Raw genomic sequence first — 23991 nt, forward strand, 5'->3', positions numbered from 1 at the left:
TCGATCCCGCTGAACAATAAAATGCTTTTTTATGATTCATGCGCGCATGACGGTAGCGACATTGCAGAAAAAATACATAACCCGCGTTAGACTTGCATTGACCTTTCCTACATACAAACAGCTACAGTATACGTAATAGTTACGTATCTGGATCGCGGAAAATTGAAATGTTATTTTATAGATGTATTTTCTTTTAAGGATCATAGCAAGAACATGACTGTATAACTTGATGACTGGTGCTATGATGTTATAAGTTCTTCGTTAAATATATCCAGTATGGTAGCTTCAGCGGTCACAACGATCAATGTGATTAAAGCTATTGCACAATGTTGAAAATAATTAAGTTCGTTTTCTGTTTGTTTAATCATTTGTTATATTATATACCAGACAATAACTAATCACTATGTTGGCATTCATTTTGATAAATGCTCTATATTTACAAAAGCCATTCAAAATACATTTAACTAAGCAGAAAATGACAAGGAAAATTAATAAAGCCTTTTATGGTGGATTCAGGTCTGGTTTCTCAGTTATTAAATTTAGTCAGAAAACTACATGGTGGCAAATCTTTATGTCGACTTGTCAGATCGTTATGTCTTGTCATAATGACGTCTTTTCCTTATACCTCTGCAGAATGTTCACTATTTCAGAGTAAAACGATATATTTTGCTGATTCTCTAAAAGTCACCGTAAATAGACCAATTTTAAGTATAACAGACTGATTCCCTGCAAAATGAACTGATATACACACGTATTTAGATCATTTCACAATTTCTTTAAATCTAAGGAAGGTTTTTGAAATAATCCGAATAAAATCATTGTATAAATTTGAACCTTTTTTCATTTATTGATTGTATTTGTATAATTAGAGAAAGAATTTTAATATTAACTTATTATTTATATTAACATTAATTTAAAAAAAAAAATCAATAAATTGATCATTAAAAGTAAAAGTTACTAAATTATTGTTAATGTACATGTACATCGTTTCGTGGTTAAACCGGTATGAAAGAAATAGCCAAGTAGTCTTAAAAGTCTGACATCATCATTATCATTTCGTGCAGTCCGTGATTTTCCTGATGTTGCTGAATATTCCGACCAATTGATATACTGGTGAGAACTGCATCAGGTAGAACCTGTCAGGTTCAATAAAACTATGAATCACAATCGGTTTTCTTAAGAAATAGAAGGAAAATACTCGTTGGATATAAAGAACTATATATGATAAGAGTTAAATTTTGCCCCCATAATTCGCCATTTTTTAAGTGTTTCGGGTACAATAAAATTTTGAATATTTTTTTAGAAGAGTTGATATAGAATATTTTTTTCATCTATTTATTTGATTTTTTTGCACTCACTGGCAGTATATGACGTCAGAAGTGACGCCATTTCTATAATTCCATCAAAATCAGCCAAAAATTGACATTTTCTTATCTATTTACGAATGAGAAATATAGAGCGCATGCTTGAACAAGGAACATTTTTTTGTCACTTATAAGTCTTGGCTAGATACATCTCTGATTAAAATATTTTATTTGTTCAAGAATGCGCTCTATGTTTTCGGAAGGAAAAACTGCTTGAAAACAAGCTGTTTTACGCTAAAAATGCAAAAATTACGGGAAAAGGTTGTCTTTACAATGTCATATTTCTAAATTGTGGGCACTTGAATCAAAATGAATATTATGTGAACACATCACATACATATCTGTACTAAGAAAACAAAGAAATGATAGTAAAATAATGATGTTCATTTTAGGGGGCCATTTTAGGCCCTTATCATATATAGTCCTTTACATAAAAAAGTTATTTAAAATTAAGCAATGGTCTTTCACAGGACATGTAGGAGTTTTTTGGAAATTTTCACCATAGCAGGCTGCATAAATGTCATCTCGGCAATGGCAGAATTGTCTAGCACTTTGGTAATATTTTTGTCTTAGTAAAATCCGGAAATCCTAGCGGGATACATGAATATGATCTTATCCCTTTTTCTGGCCATTCCTGGATAGCCAACATTAACAAAGAAATCAATTCATTATAGTACTACGAGGATTCGATTGGGATAATTAATTGACAAAAAAACCCAACCCAAAACATATACAAATGGTATGCACAATATGCATGGACAAAGGGAACCCAACAGAGGAAGGATCTAGCTGTAACCATCGGTAATCAATATAAATTATTATAAGTAACGCTATGTCAACAGGACAAAGATAATTGATTATTAATTAGAGATGTTTTTATTTTCTAAGCATTCTTTGCAATAAAAGCTTCGAAACAAAATCCCCAATTGGTCTCGGGTGATATACCCCCCCCCCCCCCCCCGTAATTTGAATGTAATTAAAAAAACAACCCACACGAAGGATTTTGTTCAAGTTAATGAAAGAATTACTTATTTATGGGTAATGGTTTTTTGATCACATACATTTGTTTTGATCGATATGAAAAGTAATTATAATAAAAGAATTGCAGAACATGATATTAGGATAACAAAAGATAAAAATAGCTTGCAACAGTAACTGAATTATATAATATCACTGCGTTTCACAGATAAGGCATTCAGCTATGTTTAGGCAAATTACATGTATTAAACAAGTTTACTTTTAGTAGGGTACCTCACTACCTCATGACCTATACTATTTTAGAATCTACGTCACAAGATGGCGATGTCCTACCCTGTTCAGGGACTCTCTAAAAACGAGCATATTATAATTTTCATTGTAGAATATGATGCATATCGGATGGTGAACTAACTGGAAAGTCACCTTTTTCAAATTCCCTTTCCTGTGTATCGTGAATTTGACGGACTCAGAGTGAACGAAATTTATCAAAGTAATGAAAGTATTTAGGGTACACATGTATGTAAAATTTAGATAAAAAGCATTAATACTAGTAAGTGTCTTCGAATAAATGTATGTTAAATTATGTATATACATGAGGATTTTTACAGCAATTTTTTTGAAAAAAAAATTAGAAATTTTATATCTCTGTACAAGCCGTGCGTGTTCAGGCACGTAGCATCGGGGGGGGGGGGGGGGGGGGGGGGGGGCAGGGGGGCTACGTGCCTGGTGTTCAACGATCTACTTCCTGCTAAATGTCACAAACCAAATAGTTCAGCTTACATAAAAAAAAACATCCATAGCATAAACAAAAAAATAAATAAAGAAAAGACCACACGTGAAAGATTTTATTCAAACAAACAAACAAGAAGACATGATCATTGGTGGTAACCATTGTCGACCAGGAAAATACTATTTTTGCATATATTTTGTGAGAATATATCTACATGTACATGTAAATGTTAAGATGTGTTTAGGTACATCTATATCATTTCAATATTTGTATTTCTGGTCTGGTGAGTCTCGGAATCTAACCCCTCGGGACGGCCGGTGCGTTGCTAACATGATCGACACCATTTTTTTAGGTTTAAAAAAGGAAAAACTCCATGCATTAATCATAAACAAATACTTCCGTCGTTTGTAAAAACGATAGATGATGAAGGTATAAATTTAATTAGTTGACCATAAAGACACCAAGAGAGAGACAGTACTGTACCTAGATCTCCTGACGTAACATATGAATTTAACTTGGTTTGAAAAATAAACAACCCATGCATATATACGATATATACATGTATGTACGAAAAATGTTTATGTAAAATGTAGAGTGATTTAAAGATCAAGGTTCAGTGAACGTGTAGTATAAAGTCCCATAACTCCTATAAGAATAACTCAGTTCAAAACTACTCAATAATCATATGTGCAGATAATATGAGCAGTTTGATGAAAACTTTACTTGCTCAAGTTTGTAAATATTCAAATACACGGTAGAACAAAAAAGAGTAAATGACCAATTATTCCAATTACTATTTATTATGCCTTGTCAATTCAGAATAAAATGGACATGAATCTGCATTTGTAATGATTTTTATGATGAAGAATAATATACAATGTATTAATGTTTTGTATTTTGAGCATTCACATTCAACAGTGGAATAAGATTACTCGATTATTGGTAGTTTACATGTGCATGTATATTTTTAGTACAAATAATTCAATGTACCATTATTTTTATATCACTTACATGTAAATGTCAAATCATTGATAACAGGTTTTTTTTGTTCTCATTTTAGATGAAATTACAGAGTAAAAAAAAACAAATTGTTGACAACATTTGAAATCATAACCTTAACTCAAACACAGGGCAAACTAACGATGAAGTTTGGTACTAAATGGCGTTTAATTCACAGTAAATGTACTATATGAATAGTATCGTCAAAATTTAGAGGGCTGGATGGCTGTAAGCATTTTTTGACATATTAAAAGAGATCTGTATATTATATTTAAAAAATATTGAAAAATATATAATACATTATATTATTAAAAACATTTGTTATGTTATATTGTACAAAGTAATAATTATATGTATACGGTCTGACATAGTAACCATATACTGTATGCTACATGTATGCAATGCATATTTTGTTTAAAAAGCAGATATTATGAGGTGGTACCAGGAAGTCAGGTTCTTGATATTTTGCTTGAAATTAATTGTATAAAAATTGTATGAAAATGTGCAGTCAGTAAAACCGAAACTATCATCAAAGTCACAAACTGCCTGGTACATTCATATTGTTAATATTTTATAATCTCATGAACACTGCATCATGCATGAGCACTAAAAAAAATACCAAGTAAGTACATGTATCTGGTACTTTAATCAAGTCTTAGGGCCTAACACTCATAAAAGGAAAGGAACAAAATTAACATACATGTACATGTAATCAGTGAGAGGACTTTACTAAATGATAGGTGAAATATGAAATCATAAATAATAAATAAGGAGGGGGGGGGGGGATCAGAGACATATGATTATATGCATCCATTAAATTTACATCCCAATTTTAAATTTCAGTACGGTTTCGTCCCACTGAAAGTTATTTTCATCCACTGGAGTATGCAGCGTTTTCTCCATAAACTCACATTGTCCATCGTAATCTATGGTAATAATAGAATTTGTTCGTGTTCCATAGCGATACTCTGGCATATACACAAACAATGAACTTAATTGGTCCACATCTCTTGCAATGTCTGCTTCACTTCCATTTGGATTAGTGATTTCAGACTGTTTCCTCAAAACTGGATCATCTGGATATTTTGTTTTGTCTTTTAAAAAATCCAAAAGTTTGCTTGTTAATTCAGATTTCTTGTCTACTTGATTAAACTGTTCAATTATATCCATGAACCTCTTTTTCCCTTCCTCGACTTCTTGCCACGGTGTCCTAGCAGATAAAGAATTCCCTAGACATACACATTTATCAACTAATGGTATTTCACCGTTCTTCATATCACTGTCTCTGTTATTGAAATAAGCCATTTCAGTGTGAGGGGATCTACAGTCCAACAGTAAGAGATGAAATCCATTATAAGAGTCCTGTTTGGGCTTTACACATTTTTCGATGTAGGACTGACAGTTGAGATCGCATGAGAGGAAATCTTTAACTAGACAGCCCCTACTCTCTTTATCTTCTTCTGGAATTTCTTTAATGTTTAGCAACACACCAACTTTTCCCGTTTTAGACATACCTAGCCACGTACAGCCCTCAACATGCTCAACACCACTCTGCAGATCCTGGCCACTCAGACAATTTTTATCGCTATCCCAGTAATCCAAAGGTTTTGTTGAACGGTCAAACTTTTCATCTCTGTTATTTGCAATAATCAGTCTGTACTTGTTTGGCTGTGGGTTGTCATTAACATAGAGAAATAAAACGCACATTATGATCTTAAAAAATCAAAACAGAAAGTTGAGACCTTTGCCCAGTATCTGGAATATCGAACCCGACTATAATTTACATGTATATTTACTAATATTTAAAATTTTACTGTTCGTGGATATCTGTACAGTGTAATATAATAAGTACATTGTCCTATACCTTTTTTCAAGGGTTATGTAACGGCAGGCATATAGCATCATTCTGAAAGTGTGTCTGTGTGTGTGTGTGTGGGGGGGGGGGGGGGGGGGGAGGGGCTCATCCGAAAAATATTGACGCCTTCTAATCTTTATAAATACACCCAGCTTGTTGGAAAAGCCAAATATTTTGATAGTGTTCTTCAATCGGACGTGGGTATACGTTTCATTACAAAAGAGAGGAATTCAGTTTTAAAATCACGTACTAAATGTGAATCAGAGGGATTAGGGAGGAGTGCAAAAACGAATTGAACAATTGAACGCCTTAAATTTGTAAGATTTTTACGTTTTCAATGTCCCTTTGATTTCGTTATAATTTTGAAATTCAGCGTTTTGTTTTAAAGTTACAAGTGTATTATTAATAAATGAAATAATAATAACCCCCCCCCCCCCCAAAAAAAAAAAACAACAAACAAACAAACGGGCGTACGTTTTTGCAAAATCTCTCGAAATACAATGTACCTAGACTTTTAAATTGTAAAGACTGTTATATTATATTTAGCCACATTTCTACCTTGCACAAAGTTATTTGGTCAGAGTCGTTTGAATTACAAGTAAATCCTCTTTTCTACAAATATTTAGTTTTATTAAAGGGCATGGTCATACGAAAGACGAATAGGGCCACATAAAAAATATTTTTATCTCGTAATTACGAGAAAAGATCTCGTTATTACGAGTTAATTTTCTCGTAATTACGAGAAAAGATCTCGTTATGACGAGTAAATTTTCTTGTAGTTACGAGAAAAGATCTCGTTATTACGAGTTAATTATCTCGTTATAACGAGAAAAGATCTCGTTATTACGAGTTAATTTTCTTGTAATTGCGAGAAAAGAACTCGTTATTACGAGTTAATTATCTCGTAATTACGAGAAAAGATCTCGTTATTACGAGAAAAGATCTTTTCAAAATGGTGCGTTTCATTATTCTATTCTCTTTATGTCAAGTGTATGAACTACGGCAATGTCTTTTAACATACACATACTTGGCATAATCATCGCTTAGTAGCATAAACAAAATTTGATATAAAATCGGACCAATCAGTATCAAAGAAATTTCAGAAGAAGGAGCAAAGCAGGTTGATTGATGAATTTATTGATTAGAAGGATACATGTAATTTGTTTTCAGACTCCAAAATGTTGATATACAAAATCAATTATTTTCAATATACATATAAGTTGTGTATGAACACAATTCAGGTAAATCCTGTATATCAATGATTGAAACTACATAGTCATTAAAGTCAACTGTAACAATAGAATTGTGTTTTTACGACAAGGGCTACCTGGTATTTACTTCGGAGTGGGATTATAATATATAAGATGAAATGAGAATTACATGAAGTTCTTTCCACTTATTCATATTAGTTAAATGTCAAATCCGATCATTTTATTTAAAAATTAAAGAATAATATCCGGTGTAATTTAAACATTAATCAGAATTGAATTAACGTTTATGGAAAGAAAAAGAGTGAACCAGTCGACTTAAAGGTGTTTTCAGAAATGCACTATTTATATAAATCTTTTTTCGTAATAACGAGATCTTTTCTCGTAATTACGAGATCTTTTCTCGTTATAACGAGATAATTAACTCGTAATAACGAGATGTTTTCTCGTTATAACGAGATGATTAACTCGTAATAACGAGATGTTTTCTCGTAATAACGAGATCTTTTCTTGTTATTACGAGATCTTTTCTCGTAGATACGAGATAATTAACTCGTAATAACGAGATCTTTTCTCGTAATAACGAAATCTTTTCTCGTAATTACGAGATAATTAACTCGTAATAACGAGATCTTTTCTCGTAATAACGAGATCTTTTCTCATTATAACGAGATAATTAACTCGTAATAACGAGATCACTTCTCGTAATTACGAAATAAAAATATTTTTTTATGTGGCCCTATTCGTCTTTCGTATGGTCACGATTTTGGTCAAATTTTATTTTTCTGTTTTTATTATTTGCAATACTTTAGGGATGCATTTCTAATGATCAAATGATGTGAAGTGCCAGTCGTTGATTTTTAAGCAAGATACAGGGCTCATAATTGTCGTCATGTAAACAAGGGTCGTGTCCTGTTTTTTGTTTACATAGGTCGAATATACCGGTAAAAAATCTTTTTCAAGCTAGTTTGTCTATTTTATTATTCATTTTAAGCATAAATAAACAGTTCCTAACTATTAATACATCCATTTTAGGTCTAATACTTGAATTTTCACTTCAACATTCAAAATGTAAAGAAACGCATTGTTTAGCGATCGAAGAATTGTAAGCTCTGTAACTCGTTTATAACTCATCAAATGAGACTTAAATTTTGGTTGCCTATTAAAAATGCCTTACTGAAGCATTGAAAACATTAAAATCGAAAAACTAATTTTTGACCAAAATCGTGACCATACCCCTTTAACAAGTGAACCAAATGCCATTTCATATACACGTACAGTATGATTACATGTAAAAAGAAAGATTCATCGCCATCTCTTAAAGAAAATAATGCTCTGTTTTGTCGACCTTGAGCTTGGTAACATACGTGCATCTGATTACTTAATGTCGTTCTAATAATTAAACCAATGCAGCAATATATAATTATAACGTCTGTAAACAAACATATTTGTTAATTAACACTCATATCTTTATATATGCACGTATTAGGGCAGTAAAAATAGTCGATATTGATTAAACCGACTTTAACGAAACGGAAAATTTGTTTTTCTGAACTATAAAACTTTAAACTCAATACGTTTAACACCAACATATTCATATGGTAATTCCAACTTCATTTGTATTGATCAGAATAAAACACCGTAAAATGTCTTTTTATCAATTCTGTGGCCGAAGGAATATTCTGCATCTAATGAAAAATTGAATACTGAATATAAAGCATCACATACCACCCCCCCCCCCCCAAAAAAAAAACCCCAAAAAACCCCAAACACAGCAAAACATCATTAATTTAAAATATATTATACATGTATTATGCACGTCATATTCTGCATGTACTTAAAAATCAGCAGCATCCTTTGTGCACCACTGTAAAGTCATTAAGTTGCTCGATCTGATGCTTTAATATGATTGGTTCCTCCTCCTCAGTTTCTGCGTGATAGAATTGTTGAGTGGTTTAAAATATTTAAAATACACTGTAGTCTTTGATTTTAGTTCTACAACTTATATTAATACCTCTCGTTGGTACGTACGCATGTTAGCGCGAGGGGGTCATTGGTGCGGGAAGAAGCCGCACTACCCGGAGAAAACCCACGTGTCCAAGCGGGGGATCGCCATTCCCTATGGCATACAGTCACTGTCCATCACGGGGTTCGAACTCGGGTCGCAGCGGTGAATAGCTAGTGCATTGCCCACTACGCTACTTGGACACCTCATTGTAAGAATATCACCACGTTTAATAACATAGTCATATACCTATAATAAGTCATGCATTTTACATTATTTCCTTTTCTTTTTCCAGGTTACATAGTTATAATATCCTATGTCTAATATATTTAGCCACATTTCTACCTTGCACAAAGTTAGTTTGGTCAGAGTCAATTGAATTACAAGTAAATCCTCTTTTCTGCAAATCTTTAGTTTTATTAAAGGGGAATGGTCACGATTTTGGTCAAATTTTATTTTTCTGTTTTTATTATTTGCAATGCTTTAGGAATGCATTTCTAATGATCAAATGATGTGATGGTGCCAGTCGTTGAGTTTTAAGCAAGATACAGGGTTCATAATTCTTCGTCATGTAAACAAGGCTCGTGTCCTGTTTTTTGTTTACATAGGTCGAATATACCGGTAAAAAATCTTTTTCAAGCTGGTTTGTCTATTTTATTATTCATTTTAAGCATAAATAAACAGTTCCTAACGATTAATACATCCATTTTAGGTTTAAAACGTGAATTTTCACTTCAACATTCAAAATGTAAAGAAACGCGAAGAATTGTAAGCTCATCAAATGAGACTCAAATTTTGGTTGCCTATTAAAAATGCCTTAATGAAGCATTGTAAACATTAAAATCGAAAAACTAATTTTTGACCAAAATCATGACCATACCCCTTTAACAAGTGAACCAAATGCCATTTCATATACACGTACAGTATGATTACATGTAAAAAGAAAGATTCGTCGCCATCTCTTAAAGAAAATAATGCTCTGTTTTGTCGACCTTGAGCTTGGTAACATACGTGCATCTGATTACTTAATGTCGCTCTAATAATTAAACCAATGCAGCAATATATAATAATAACGTCTGTAAACAAACATATTTTGTTAATTAACACTCATATCTTCAACTTTATACATGCACGTAGGGCAGTAAATATAGTCGATGTTGATTAAACCGACTTTAACGAAACGGAAAATTTGTTTTTCTGAACTATACAACTTTAAACTCAATACGTTTAACATCAACATATTCATTTGGTAATTCCAACTTCATTTGTATTGATCAGAATAAAACACCGTAAAATGTCTTTTTATCATTTCTGTGGCCTAAGGAATATTCTGCATCTAATGAAAAACTGAATACTGAATATACAGCATCACATACCAAACCCCCCCCCCCTCCCCCCAAAAAACCCAAACACAGCAAAACATCATTAATTTACAATATAATATACATGTATTATGCACGTCATATTCTGCATGTACTTAAAAATCAGCAGCATCCTTTGTGCACCACTGTAAAGTCATTAAGTTGCTCGATCTGATGCTTTAATAAGATTGGTTCCTCCTCCTCAGTTTCTGCGTGATAGAATTGTTGAATGGTTTTATAATATTTAAAATAGTCTTTGATTTGAAAAAGGGGTGGGCTGTCGGTGGGGCACGACCTAACCCAACCCACACTTTTTTCGTTGCAAACGCATTTTTTCGTACATACTTATATTTTGATTTTTACAGTAGAGTGTCTCTACCAATTTTTTGATTGGAACAAAATAGGACAGAAAGTTCAAGTTGATGTATTGTAGAAACAATTTACATCTTCAGTGCCTTAAGATTTTTCTGTGTTAAAGCTACATATATGAGCCAATTTACGGTTGTTGTTTTTTTCAATGATTACATGTATATCGATCATTGGCACATTGTGTTTACACCGCGTGGTAATGCACTTGAATAATTGATACATATCTGTCAAACTTTTGGGGTACAGTTTGAGTTTGAATGACAAAATTTTTATAAAAATAAAAACAATTTTGGTTGCACTTTTAAAAATTGAAAATGATACAATAATATACCGGTAAGTAATTAGAAACCATTCTATTACTTTTATGGGGTGACCATTAAAGTTGGTTTATGATCAAAGTTATCAAATCTTCGGGCTTTATCTAATTAGATCACGAACGCCCGACTGAAATGACCACCCCATGGAAGTTGAAGAGTGATTCCTTATTCCTTAATTACCCCCCCCCCCATTCCCCTTCTAAATTAGCAAATGTAGGTTTTGTATTCCAAGCAATGTGGCTGACTTGAAATGTTCGTGTCCAGGGCGCCTTTGCATAGTTCCTTTCACCGTACAGAGCACGTCGAATATCCCGATATTGCAACTGAACAATTTTATGAAGCTTTTCGACGAGCTCTGGGAGTTTGCATGTTTTCCAACTGGTTGACAGCTTCAAAATATTGTTCATGGACTCACAGGCATTGTTTGTCCATTTCTCAGGAACAACTTTGTTTTGGTTTTTTGGGCTCCCAGACAAACTTCTTCAGATTGTCTGTGTTGTTTTTAAAATATTTTGCAAACTCTGGAACATGTTCTTCATATAATTTATACCTACCCTCTAATTCCATTCCATAGTTTTTAAATCATACTCCACGTCATCGGGAGAATTTAAAAGGCCATCGTCTCCAAAAATGTCATTACGAATGGAGCGAAAGTTTACATCCTTTTCTCATCAATATTTTTTATCGAAACAATTACATGTATAAAGTTTATTTGCCATGTATCTATACATGTTACCGCGCTGATTTAGACTTCAAAATTTCAAATGATATTTACCATAGAAGATAACTTACATAAACAGTTTTGTACATACCTCATCAAATCTCAACAAAGCTGCTGTAAAAGAATATGAATCGTTTTCTCCAGAAAAACAGCTAGTGCATGTATATTTATGGGAATTTGAAATTTTAAACATCTCAAATTCTTGCACATTCAAACTTTCGCAATGAGGATGATACATGTACCAAACGTCGCAAATGTCGCAACAAATGCTAGCTTTCTGGCAATTTTTCCTGCATATTCTGCACGGCCAAAATAAAGTGGCTTTTGAAGAAGCCTTGATTTTACGCCTTTTTAGAGCAGGCATTCTGCTGTCAATAATTTGATAAAGGAATTGATCGTATGATTTGCAAATAGTTATGTAAAATATTTATGAAAAAAATTGGAGAATTAACAAACTGACAACACATCCTCGTACATTGACGATGGGGATAAATTTGACAATTTTATAACTAACAAGGTTGACAGGTAATGTTTGAAATATCGTGACATGCTTAATGAGACGGTGTAGAGGGGACGTTATATGACAGCTTTGTGTATTTCTTTATCCTGTACCCTGCTAGTCCGCACCACAGGTAAATGTAACTAACGGATTCAGCTGTGATACCGCTTCCTGTCAGGTGAATAATTGGACTATGACACGCGATTTTACACACATTAAATTTACTGACAACTTAAACATGCTTATATGATGCTTTAAGTGGAAAAAAAAAAAAAAAAAAAAAAAATATATATATATATATATATATATATATATATATATATATATATATATATATATATATATATATATATATATATATATATATATTATATCAATTGACCTCATTTATTATTTACTATGTAATATAATGAGTATCACAGACAAGTTTATAATTTGGAGTTGTCTTTCTTCTTTGCTGCATTATTAAATTTCCCCGGATTTTTATTCTAATGTATGCATACAAGTTGACAATAAAAGTTTTTAAGACCAATCTGGGAAGAATCTAGGATCCCGGGGGCCTATTTAGCTTATCGGGCGCTATTTTATAATCTCGGGCGCTCCCGGGCGCTTTTTAATGAGACCGCAAATATCTAAAGTATATTTCAAGTGCATACATTTTGGACACATCTCTGTGTAATCGAATACTGAATATCGGACGCGTTTTTCTAGAAATGTTAAGACATGCCCACCATTCATTTCTCTTTGGAAACACTCATATTTTAGTTCCAGAAGCCTTTTAAAGGACGAAAGCGATTATTTATTCGGTCTACGCTAGATGAAGGATGCATATGTTCATGTATATGTTATAATATTTGTTCTTTTCTCTTAAAAATGCATAATCATTTGAATTGGAAGTCAAAAGTAAAGCAAATGCTTACGAACAGGCCTTATAAAAAGCCTCCAATTTCAACCTCTGATACGATATAGGTTTTTAAAATTTTTAATGAACTTATAATTGTTTCTATAGAAACGTAATGGATTGGACTTGTAAATTAAATATTATTCACCGAATGGTTTCTCCAAAGCACTTATATCTCACATACTAGTAGTTTGCACCTTAATATTATATACAATAATGTTATGGCATCTAGACATTTTGGTAGAAAATGCATCTCGGCTATACATGTACATCTCGAAGACCCGATTAACACTAATCAATTTAATTTTTCTGCCTGTAATTGAAAACTAAAACGAAGAAAAGCTTTAATAAATAACACCCAACGAAAAATAAGTTTGATATCATGCAGTATTAACTAAGCGGGTCGCGATTTCAATTTGCGATAATGTAGTACATAAATGAAATCGATTTTTCTAATTAATTTTCTGAAGTGACCAATTCATTCTATAATACATGTATTTAGACACATTGACGATAATCAATAACACAATTGAAATTTACCGTGATGGATGAAGATGAAAATGGCGTCCTTTGTTATCATTATTTGGATTTGGTCAATGACATCTACAATCGGTATGTACCTGTTTTGAGTTGTTAAAATTAAAGCCAAATTTGGAATTTTAGTTGATATTAAATCTAGAATTTTTTGTCTAGCATTCTTGGTCCGTTAGAATGTTGATATTTTTCTATTATTTTGAACTGAATAATTTTTTATTCTTGTAGAAGTTACTACAATTTTCTACCAACACTCAATATTTCTTCGACACAAAAATCCTGCATATGACAACGGGACTTCATCCTTCTTCTCCGGTATAGTGGCCACTGCCCAAGCCTGTATCAGCAAATGCCACTATCAGCTATCATGCGAATCTTTGGTATACGACACTATCTCCTTTAAGTGCTCCCTGTTTGAAGGAAAAAACGTGAAAGATGAGATCAGTAGTAACCAAGTATTATATGAAGTTGTGAAGAAAGCTGTACTGCGTGATATCAGTGGTAATTATTAATTTTCAGCAAATATATGTGTTTAAGATATGAAGCTAGATTTTTTTTAACCGGCTTGTGTTTTTAAAAAGTTAAGGAAAAATCTTTTTGAAATATTTTTCTCTAAAACCACTCGGCCTGATAGGCAGAAGCTTTTGAGGAAGTTTCCTTAAGTATTGTGAATAAGACTTCAAATTATAATCCCTAGATGAGGTAGGGTAGGGTAGGGCCTCAAAGATGGGGTGGGGGAGAGGGGTTAAAAAAATCTTATTTTAAAAAAAATGAAACAACAAGAGGAAATCAGTACTGTCTTAAATCACTCTCGAGGCACCATAAGAGTTTTATAAATGATAGCGTTACAGTACTAAATTCATTTAAACTTAGTATTATATTTTCGATATATTTAAATCCCCTTGTCAAGAAATTCAAAGTTAAAGGGCCATGATCACAATTTTGGTCAAATCTTATTTTTCTGGTTTTATTATTAACAATGCATTAGGAATGCATTTCTAACGAATGACAATTGGGTGCCAGTCGACGAGTTTTAAGCAAGATACAGGGTTCATAATTCTTCGTCATGTAAACAAGGCTCGTGCCCTTTTTGTTTACATAGGTTTAATATACCAGTAAAAAATCTTTTTCAAGCTGATTTGTCTATCTTCTTATTCATTTTAAGCATAAATAGTTCCTAACGATTAACACATTCAATGTAGGTCTAAAACTGGAATTGTCACTTCATCATTCAAAATGTAAAGTTAAACAAGTGAACCAAATGCCATTTAACAAAAGCTTTGTTTACATAGCGAAGAATTGTAAGCTCTGCAACTCGCTTATAACTGAACAAATGACACTCAAACTTTGGTTGCTTATTAAAAATGCGTTACTAAAGCACTGTAAACATTAAAATCGAAAAAAATATTTGTGACCAAAATTGTGACCGTGCCCTTTTAAAATTCATCGTCATGATAACACATAACATCATTTCGTTAACGCTTATTTTCCTGTTCTTGCAACAACTGTAATTTTCTAAATAAGAAGAACAAGAGTAGGATATTTTGAGATGTGACACTGAAATTCTTACAACCCTTTTAAAGATTATGCAAAGTACCTATGTAACGGAAACAGTCCTGGATATTTCTACAACGAGTCAGTACCGGTTTGTTACAAAATCGATTCTCAACCCAGGTCAATGACTGATGCCAAGTTGTTTTGTGGAGAATCGGGAGGGCACCTTTTACGAATAGACACGGAAATCAAACAGAAGTTTGCAGAAAACTTAAATTTGGAAACAACAAGTAATGTTTGTTATTTTTATTTATTGACCTTCTATAGATGTTTAAATTAAATGAGAAAAGGAAATTACGAGCATAATATTTAAATAGGACATTTTTGCAGAATTGTATTATTATTTATATCACGTATTATGTCATACTTGTTGATGGCCTTCTTTTTTAGGCTCAGTATCAAAATATCGCATTGATGGCAAGTATAATGGTACAAACTGGACGTTTTCAAATGACCAAGCAATAACTCAGTTTTATTGGTATCCGGGAGAACCGTCAAGGGAGCAGAGCAGCTCTAGATCTGTTGGACTCAGAGTAGCGTACAGCGGTAAATGGGACGATATTAGGCCTTACGGAAGTCACGGATGCATTTGTGAAAAGGATATCAAATTTTATTAGTTAGAAGAATCAGATGAATCAGCAAATATTTAAGTTTTGATGATAAGTTTTTACACTACATATAGTTGCTTCAGTGGCTATATAAAAGCTGGAGGTTACGAGAGTAGTAACCCGCTCTTTAAATGAGAGAGAGAGAGAGAGAGAGAGAGAGAGAGAGAGAGAGAGAGAGAGAGAGAGAGAGTATCTCCCATGGATTGGATGGTCTTAAACCGGGCCTCTGCCCCATATTTTTCGATTAACATGTAAATTGAAATGGTAAATTTGAGTACGTATATATGTTATATATTGTTTCTCCTTTTCTGCCGCTTTCAATCACTATTCAAAACATTTTTAAAACTAAAATGTTATCTTTTCTGTTATATGGTTCTCAAAAAAGCACGGGACCGGTGGAAAACAGCAAAGTAAGGGAATAACAGCATTGGGATTAAATATAGTTGTACTGTTTATTTTTAAAGTAAGTTCAGCGCTTTTTAAAAATCAATTCAGCTACTGCTCTGTGCAAGCACATTTAAATCCATTACTGATATTTCCTTACTTTGCCCCTTGACACCGGTCCCATGTTTTTCTTTTTGCACTGGTGTCTTAATGCTACCTTGCAACGGTGACAGATAACGCCCCCATATTATCATTTTTGTTGTACCTGTACATATGCTTACATCTACAAATATGTTTTTTGATTATGCAATTTTACAATAAGGACTCAGGGAACGTTTATAACCTAACAATAGTTTTTAATTTATATATGTGCTTTTCTGGTAAAAAGCATGTTTTAATAGTCAAAGGTTAGCAGCAATATTGTGGGTCCACTGCATAATATTTTGTCCCTAGTTTACTTTATTGATTGTATACATGTGTATGTTTACTATTTGTCATTTATTTTAATTTGTCCTAAATAAATGAGCCTTCTTATTTTTGTTACCTATGAGTTACTGTTATAATTTCATAATGAATATCGATATCGTAAAGACGTGAATATCATTTCGCTTGAATGAAACAGGTACATACTGAATTACTCAATTTAAATGTGGCTATGAGAGAGAGAGAGAGAGAGAGAGAGAGAGAGAGAGAGAGAGAGAGAGAGAGAGAAAGTTTAAAGATGTCTGATTCGATTTCATTGGCTGTTAAGGTTTCTCAAACCAATTTTTCTAGAAAATTATAACCTTTGTAAAGTTAAAACTCAAATGCAGCTGTAAAATATAGTTACTGAATCATGTTCATGAGTCGCTTTTTAATATGTAACATTAGAAAGTTTAAAATTCGGTTGTTACAAATTAACAACTCTTCCTTGAATTTGTCAAATTTTAGAGACACTAAAACTTTTTAGAATTAATTGAAAGTTAAAGAAAGCATATTATTGGATTTTCATATACTTTAAAACATCATGGCCATTTTATTAGGACGATCCAGTCTGTTCGCCCGTCCGTCTGTCAATCTGATTGCCTGAGATCATTTGTTTCGAGCTCATACTTTATCCATAGAGTCTCTTTGAGTAAGGGATGTGCAGTGACCTTGAACAAAGTTTCTAGATCTAAGGTTAAAATAACAGCAGAATTTTATGAAAAAAAATCCGTGTCCGGATCATAAATATTCTCTTTCAATAGAGTGCCTTTGCTCAAAAAATGTGCAGTGACATTGAATGAAGTTTCTATGTCAAGGGTCAAGGTCATATCAGACCAAAAAACAAAACTTTTTTCAGAGTAAACATACTCCCCTCTTAGCTTTAACTTTTTTAAAATTTTTGTGACGTTATGATCATTTGTTAAACAGAATCCAAAAAATTACTTATTGTCCTGCAAACCTCCAATCAGTTACCTGTAGCTGTCCAAAACAACTACAAAAATGACCAACGTGGACCAATGTCCCTCCCCCAAATATGTTTTTGACTCAAGTCCTGTTACCAATAGAACAAGTAATCAAAGTGGCGTAAAATTTATTGACAAAAAATACATCAAACGCATATACACGTAAAACATGATTAAAGAATATGAGAAAATTAATAGTTACAAAAACCCCATACACACTATTACAAAAATTACCAAACATACAAAAAGGCAGTGCAGCCACAAAGTAATGCTACTTTAAATGGAAGCAAAAATGGGTTGGGTGGGTGGGAAAAAAAAGAGCTGCTCGCCGAACAGCTTGCATATATATGGCGCCAAAAAATTAACTGCAGAAATTGCGCATGGCACTGCGCAAAGAGCGATAACTCCTGTGCATACAGGGACCATGTCAAAATTTATTTTATCACAATAAAAACCACTTAAATTATCTTTTACACGCTTCATTGTCTGGACTGGTTTTCCTTTATCCAATACACAGCTAATTGTGCCACATACGTTTCACATATGTTTGAACTTAACACACGTACAACATACGTTAAACATACGTTACACACATGTGAAGTCAAACCGTACATTAAACATATGTTGAGAAACGCGTGGTTAACATACGTGTGGTAACATACGTTCAACATCACATATGTTTAACATACGTTAAATTTTACACATGTTAAACATATGTGAATCACATGTTTTACATATGTAGATCTCAACCACATGTTACACATATGTTAATAGACACATGGTTAACATGAGGTCTAAATACCATGTTACACGTGCGTTAATAATATATATGTTTTACATATGTGTGAACTGAAGGCATGCATTTGAATAACTTTACATTAAAATTATCTGCATGCGCGGATCTAATGGGGGGGGGGGGGGGGGGGTCGGAGGGTCACCCCCCCCCCCGGAAAATGAAAGTTAATGAAATTTACACAGTAAAATTATCGCAAATATGCCTCGGACCCCCCCCCCCCCCCCGGGCAAACACAATTATCCTTCGGACCCCCCCCATGTGAACATGTGTGAAGAAAAGCCTTGCTACTGTGCGTGTTTATTGGTTTAAACTATGCATAAATAAAGTTGTTTCATTAACAGAAGCCATGTGTCTTCTTAAAATTAATTCGATAACGAATCCGGAATTAATACGAAATCGGTTTTAGTTTTGTCGATGACAAAATATACGTCACATTTTTACGTCACGGAGGCAGAAGATCGAACTGCAGGATTGATTTAGCAGAGGTAATGATTGTCAAGCATTCGTTTTTATTTACTTGCATTTGAAAATTATATCGTACAATTATCAAAAGAGTAAACATGTAGCACGGAGCTGTAACTGTGTTCTCCGGGAAAATTCGGTTTGAATTAATGACGATAAAATGATGTTTCCCCAGAGAGCTACAACTAAGCAGCTGTTTGGTTTAGTTAATATAGAAGAACCAATACTTATTAAAACCCATAAAATATATGTCGATCTTGGATAAGACGCATTTGAAAACCGAAATATTTGAAAGTAGAGAAAAACTAGAGCAAAGCCTATGCAAAGTAACGAGTAGGTCTTCCATTGCAACTAAGTGAAATGATTATTGAATTGCCTCTATTAAGTTGTATTCTTATTGCATGGTAATTGAAATTTTTTTATAGGCATGCATTGGCTGCTTGACATATCCCTGGAAGATGACACCAACTAGCTAACACAGTCAATGACAGATGTCTCTTTGAATTGATAAAATCATAATGTAAGTACACAATTTTTTCCCATACAAATCCAACCTAATGAATAACTCAAAGGTATGGATTTCTATGACATAGTTCATTAAAAGTAGAAGTCACTGGGTGTTCAGGATCATTAATGATAATCTGTTGCATGACACCTACGTGTACATTTGTATTTCTTAGTAAGTGTAAAATTTTGATATATCTAATTATCTAATGCATGTATTATATTTTGTAGCAAATGGATATAATACAGAAGTTTCAAAGATCTGTTTTGATGTAGCCTGAAGATTTTGTAATGAATGATCCAGGATCCAAAAGTTCTTCGCGGAGTTCAAAGACAGTTGCAATGTATAAATTATATTTCTTATCATGTATTTAAAAACTCTAATGATTGTATGTACTTAAGTTTGTATTAATATTTTAGAAAGAAGTTCAAACAAGCATTGTCATGGGAAAACATGAAAAAGGAAGAAGTTGGAGGTAGACAAAAATCAGGATGAATATACTAGAGGTAAAAATTATTTTGTCAAATTAATACTTGTGATTGACCTTCTATTTTGCCCCCCCCCTCTCTCTCTCTCTCTCTCTCTGAGAGCTTGCAAATAAAAGAAAAAATTATTAACAATTGTAAACTTTCTTCATGTTGTATTTGCAATAAAATCTAAATGGATCCTGTTATTCTTTAACAATATTGTTGAATAAAAAAGCAACCGAGGCATTTGCAAATTTTACTTTATCATAAAATGAAATTTAATGTAAAATTCTTTGTTTTTTTTCCAGAAACTATTAAAGCACAGAAGAATGACAACAATATAAATCTAAATGTAATCATTCAAGGAATTAAATTCATTTTTAATCTCGAAACTGTCTTTTTTCTGTAACTCTAGTCTTAGATTAACAAGAAGTGGAAATGCAAAATGAATGTTTCAAAAGATCCACTGAAGTAACTGAGTAATCAATTGAAGTGATTCAAGCAGCAAGATGAAGTATATCAAGAATGAACTGAAAAATTAAAAATATTCAAGTAATTCAATTTTAAGCAATTAACATGTGTTACGTATCATAACGTATGTAATTCATATAAAAAACGTACGTTGGATCCACATACGTAAAACGTATGTAATATATCACGTATGTCTAACACACGTGTTACATACGTTTCACATATGTTCATTAACGTACGTTAAACACACGTGGTACTTAAATCACGTTAAACGTACGTGAGGTCACATACGTATCACACATGTTTAACGTATGTGAAACGTATGTGGCACATTTTGCTGTGTATATAGTTTATTGACATACCCATATACAAAATGATCAGTTTTTACCCTCATGCTTATTGTTCATTATAGGGACTTGGACACGATTTAAGCTCAAAATGTTCAAATTTTATAATTCCCTTTTTATTATCTAGAATTGTAAATATGGTTATTTTCAATATATCGTCAAAAATTTAAAGTCAAATAAGAGATGAAAGAGTTTTTTTTTGTGTTATGTTAAAAAGCTCGAGACATGTTATTGTGTAGATATGTGTGATACAGGTATGAGTTTAATCAAATGTTGCTATTTTTGTTGATAATAACATTCATTAACACATTGAATCTGTTTATCTTCTTTTGCACGAGTATTTTTGTCAAAGAAATGGTAATTTCTGAACTTTGCATTATTTAAACAAATATAAGACTCGAGCTTTTTTTTTTTTTACATAATAATCGTTTCTTACCTCTCTGTATCTCGCTTTAAATTTAATTTGATTTCAAACATTTTGTCAATCAATAAATTTATAATGAAGAACAAAAAAAAAAGAATAAAATAAAATAAAATTTTGATCCCGATCGTGTTTAGGTTCATTTAGCTTATTGGATAGTGCCATGTATATAAAATGAAGCAGAGTGATCCTAAAAACTGTTCATAATAAGGAAAAGACAACATGTTTTAAGTTCGTTACATAAGCCTCAAACTGCCCATTCTGTCAGATATTGTACTGTCCTCGCCTCGGACTATAAATATTTGAGAGAATGTACAGTTTTCAGCTGATAACCAATAATGACCACATAAACAGAAGCTTTTGGGTTTAGGATAATTATGCAGTGACGTTGAATCAAGTTCAAAGATGTAGGACTTGGTCGATCTATTTAAAATCCAGTTTAAGATCAAAAAGTATTTCAAATTGGCTATGTCTTGCTCAGATTTAACCAACATAGTGACAATAGTTGAGGGGTAAGAACTCGACGTTAAAGGTCATATGAAACGATATCCTGACCATATTGAGTTATATACGGGAATGAGTTCGTAAGTGCCTATTTAATAAGACTGACATTGTTTTTTGGATATTTTATGCAAAATGTGAGCGCCACAGTCGATCAAAATTACTAAATCGGGAAAAGGAACATTGACTTACGCGGCTTACCTCCCTTGCTTATGACGTCAGTAAGACCCAATCGCCATATAAAGCTATGTTGTGAATACAAATATCCATGTCTTTTTGCAGCATTTTAAAAGAAAAAAAATACTATTTAATATAAAAACTTGTATAATTATACAATAATCAGCCACGTCAGTATTTTTTCTCTCAAGAAATGAAATCGTGTGCGTTTTTATTTACATGTAATAGCGTGTACATAATGATATTCAGTTTCGTGACTGAAGGGAGAATAAAAGATTTTCTTCATAGATCCACATGCAAGTGTAATATAAATTTAATAAAAGCATATTTATATGTTTTATTTTGATCTTTTTAATGAAATTGACAAATTCAAAAATAAGTCTGATCGTTTTTTCCCATTTGCACGTTCATGCAATTCATTAAGATTTTTTTTCTAAACAACTTGTAGGCCTCATTGTGCCTCATTCGCTTCACGATTATATTGTTTGTTTCACTTTCAAATTCACAAATATGTTACCATTTAATTATTTTTAGTCTAAGAGAAATTTCTTCAAATGTTTTGTTTTTGAAACGTGTACTTGAATGTGCGGTGTTTTGATTTTAAAACGTGTATGTGCGGTGTTAACTCACAGATCCCTTTTATCTCACTTTCTTCCGCAATGTTTTCTTTCGGGTTTTTTTTAATCATTATTGATGCTTGTTCTTAATAAAATCTGTTGATTATCTTCACATTCGTTAACAACTATTTTTATCAAACAACCGATTTATTTTACCGATACATTTCTAAATCCTTAAATGCCATATTTCCGCGATCTAATTTAATAAAACGTTAATACACGTGTACACAAAGTATTTTCTAAAGATATTGCTACATGTATATATATCAATAAGTCAGAAATTTATATTATTTCGAAATAAAATTTAAGAATAATTTTGCGGCATTTTATAGCAGCTCTTAAATACAAACTATGTACACAATGCCTCAAACATTTTCATTGGCCTGCCTTATATACTTTTTTATGTGACAAAATAAATCAAATCAATTTAATTGCTTTAATTCCCTTTAAATGTAGCTCAATCATTATACGTACCGAAGAAGAAAATGATGTTTCTATTTCAAAAGGATAAGGATAATTCATTAATCAGCTGTAAATGTTTGAGCATTTCTTTCGTTAAATTTCCACTCCAGAACGGGATCTTCATCATGATTTTACTTTTGTGAGAAGCTGATATTAGATTTATTCATTAACGACCAATTAAAACTAAGTCATCTGTAGGCTACTACGAAATCAAATGATCTCATTTGAAAAGAAAGACACGTTCGTATATGCAAAAATTACTAAAATTTAATCGATAAACTACTGTAAAATTACACTAGTTTTAATGCATTGTTTACATCGGTGGGTCTTTGTGACGTCATAAATCCACAAAATCAAGAACGATAAGCGGGCAAGAATTTTTTCAGGTGCTCAGTTTTCACGGTTATTTCTCAGTAATGCAAAGGCAAAAAAATCTTACATCATGTATTTTAACATTTGTTTATACCAAGCTTTATATTCATGAAAGAAAATCATAGTGTTAAAAATCGTTTCATATGACCTTTAAGCTCAAAGCAAAATCCTCTGAAATGTTTTTCATTGTATTATCCAATATTTCAGCGGGACACTTTCAGATGGCCACCATCTCAATAATATCTAGTCTTCCTCTTAATTCGACATGCATATGCACGCAATAAACCGCTAGACTTAATATGAGAAAGGTAATTCCAAAAGGCATTGGGATATGGCATGAAGAGAAGGAATGATAAAAATGTAAAGATAATCACCTCAACTCTAAACGATTCTTGTAATTACTTCTATAGATGACGATGAAAATATAATTATAACATTCAGGTCTTTCAGAAATATGTCCGACATGTTTTGTAGTTCACCTGTACATTCACATGTAACATACTATTTTCAGATCTAGAGTCTGATAACAATGGTCTATATGTTTTTTTTTTCATTATTTTATTTTTAGTATTCATATGA

General features: G+C 32.4%; 2 protein-coding genes and 1 long non-coding RNA gene across 3 annotated transcripts; 2 read left to right on the forward strand and 1 right to left on the reverse strand.

The window, feature by feature from the left end:
* Window positions 1-3172: 3172 nt before the first annotated feature.
* LOC105318055 (transport and Golgi organization 2 homolog) lies at window positions 3173-5832 on the reverse strand. Its single transcript, XM_034446887.2, has one exon. The coding sequence runs from the start codon at window positions 5776-5778 to the stop codon at window positions 4891-4893; it is 888 nt and encodes a 295-aa protein (XP_034302778.2). The 5' UTR covers window positions 5779-5832; the 3' UTR covers window positions 3173-4890.
* Window positions 5833-13867: 8035 nt separating this feature from the next.
* Window positions 13868-16930, forward strand: LOC105334719 (uncharacterized). Its single transcript, XM_011438269.4, has 4 exons — window positions 13868-13919; window positions 14070-14342; window positions 15425-15625; window positions 15786-16930. Exons 1-4 carry the CDS (start codon window positions 13868-13870, stop codon window positions 16010-16012), a joined length of 753 nt encoding a protein of 250 aa, XP_011436571.3. The 3' UTR covers window positions 16013-16930.
* Window positions 16931-18871: 1941 nt separating this feature from the next.
* On the forward strand, window positions 18872-19946 carry LOC117683270 (uncharacterized). Its single transcript, XR_010710195.1, has 3 exons — window positions 18872-19095; window positions 19498-19592; window positions 19808-19946. It is a non-coding gene; the product is annotated as an uncharacterized lncRNA (long non-coding RNA).
* The last annotated feature ends 4045 nt before the right edge of the window (window positions 19947-23991 follow it).

This window comes from Magallana gigas, chromosome 2 (genome assembly GCF_963853765.1).
Source record: "Magallana gigas chromosome 2, xbMagGiga1.1, whole genome shotgun sequence".
Classification (NCBI taxonomy): domain Eukaryota; kingdom Metazoa; phylum Mollusca; class Bivalvia; order Ostreida; family Ostreidae; genus Magallana; species Magallana gigas.